Source organism: Frankliniella occidentalis, unplaced genomic scaffold (genome assembly GCF_000697945.3).
Source record: "Frankliniella occidentalis isolate FOCC.00 unplaced genomic scaffold, Focc_3.1 Scaffold6, whole genome shotgun sequence".
NCBI lineage: Eukaryota > Metazoa > Arthropoda > Insecta > Thysanoptera > Thripidae > Frankliniella > Frankliniella occidentalis.
Window position 1 is genome coordinate 2,580,413 of NW_026267136.1, and position 2,087 is coordinate 2,582,499.

General features: G+C 53.4%; 1 protein-coding gene across 1 annotated transcript; it reads right to left on the reverse strand.

The window, feature by feature from the left end:
• Positions 1-227: 227 nt before the first annotated feature.
• On the reverse strand, positions 228-957 carry LOC127750265 (gastrula zinc finger protein XlCGF8.2DB-like). Its single transcript, XM_052271416.1, has one exon. The coding sequence runs from the start codon at positions 918-920 to the stop codon at positions 228-230; it is 693 nt and encodes a 230-aa protein (XP_052127376.1). The 5' UTR covers positions 921-957.
• Between the last annotated feature and the right edge of the window lie 1,130 nt (positions 958-2,087).

Consider the following 2,087-nt stretch of genomic DNA (forward strand, 5'->3'; position numbering starts at 1 on the left):
CCGTCTTTTTTTCTGCTTATACTGTACCGGATTCGTCCGGGCGGACGGGTTGCATACTCGCACGGGGCCGTAAGCGCCATGGAGAGCGACGATACGCAAGCCCGCCGCGCCCGCCTGAATCCGGTACAGTACGCAGAAAAAGAGACGGCGCGGATCACCCACCCTGTATTGTACACAGGCCCGTGCGGGTCCAGAGGTGTGAGTACAAGGTGCTCTTTAGCGCAATGTCATTCAAAAGGCTTCTCGCCTGGGTGAACTTGGAGGTGTCTGCGCAGACTGCTACCATGTCTAAATGTCTTGTTGCAGATTATACACTTAAAAGGCCTCCCTCCTGTGTGTGTCTCGAGGTGTGTGCCCAAGCTGCTCTTTTGAGAAAATTTCTTGTCACATAATGTACACTCGAAGGGCTTCTCTCCTGTGTGGGTCCGGCGGTGTGTTCCCAAGTGGACCTTTTTAGCAAATTTCTTGTCACATAATGTACACTCAAAGGGCTTCTCTCCTGTGTGTGTCTGGAGGTGTGTGCCCAAGTGGACTTTCTGTAAAAATTTCTTGTCGCAGAATGTACACTCGAAGGGCTTCTCTCCTGTGTGGGTCCGGAGGTGTGTTCCCAAGTAGACCTTTCTAGCAAATTTCTTGTCGCAGAATGTACACTCGAAGGGCCTCTCTCCCGTGTGGGTCCGGAGGTGTTGGCCCAAACTGACCTTTTGAGAAAATTTCATGTCGCAGAATGTACACTCAAAGGGTTTCTCTCCTGTGTGGGTCCGGAGGTGTGGGCCCAAGTTGGCCTTTTGAGAAAATTTCTTGCCGCAGAATGTACACTCGAATGGCTTCTCTCCTGTGTGGGTTCTTATATGATTCTCACGGTCCCTCTCCCTCTTAGAGGCAAACTCCTTGTTGCACAGGTCACATCGGTATGCCATAGTGGTAAGACCCGGGAACTAGAAATAAAAAGCATGAAAAGGTAAACATGTGTTCTTGACCTGTGCTCAACTTCAACCTGAAACTGGGTTGCGAATCGGAAATACCGAGCGTGAACGCTGATTACCTGTTCGCCTTTTCGGTCGCCACAGGTCCGTCGTTGGTGCGCGTACCGCACGTACTCGATGCTCCCGGCTGCAACTAGGTAGGCGTTGAACACTTGATTAGGCGCTGGAGTACTGTAGTCACCCTGGCGGACACACTGCCCAGGACGCCGGAGAGGTCTAGGTCACCGATCAACGCTCCGACGGCAAGCACGGACACAGTTGGACTGATGCAGTGCGGGCTGCGGGCGGACGACCGTCGGGGTCCTGGTCCTGGTCCTCGTCCGTCCATCGGGGTCGTCTCCCCCACGTGGTCTCCCCGCCCGGGGCGCGGGGCCGCCCCATCCGTCCCCTCACTGGGGATCCCCGGAAAGGAAAACACCGGCATGCCGGCATGCCCAACACCGGGCCGCCACCGCCGCCGCCGCCGCCGTCGCCACAACCGAACGACTTGTGTCCCTGCTAGAGGAGAAAGCGGGAAGGGGGGCACCTTTCCCTCTGGTAGAGAAGAGACAATCTTGAGAACCCTCTAAAAAAAAAAAATAGCGGGCAGGGCTAAGCCACAAAGACAGTCCCTCCAAGCCACAAAGCTCCCCCCTCAGTTTTAAGACAATCCCCAAGACTGCCTCTACCAGAAGGAGAAAACGTGCATCCCCCTCGCTTTTTTCGTACAACTCAAGTAGCCACCTAATATAGTCTACGCCGTCTGGCCCACAGCGCTGTTTGAGGACTGTCTAAAAAGGGGAGGGTAAGGAATTTTCATTTTTCAAATTATTTCCCTTTTCCTCTCTGAAAGGTATAACTCGCCGAGTCTGTGGCTCCTCTTGTGCTGCTCTTCCGCTCACCACGTTTGCACACAAAGTCGTATAAAAAGTTTCCAATCTAGAAATTGTAGAGAGGGGATTGCGCAATCGTTCCATAAAAGTATCATTCAAGTTCATTTCTTCTTCTTCTCTTTGCCAGCCCAGGTGGCGGTGGTGGTGGTGGGTGCGCCGTCAGCTGATGTTTGATGTGCGAATCAAAAGGCTGGAGCATTAGATGTCACTTGATAGAGCAGCGGGGCGA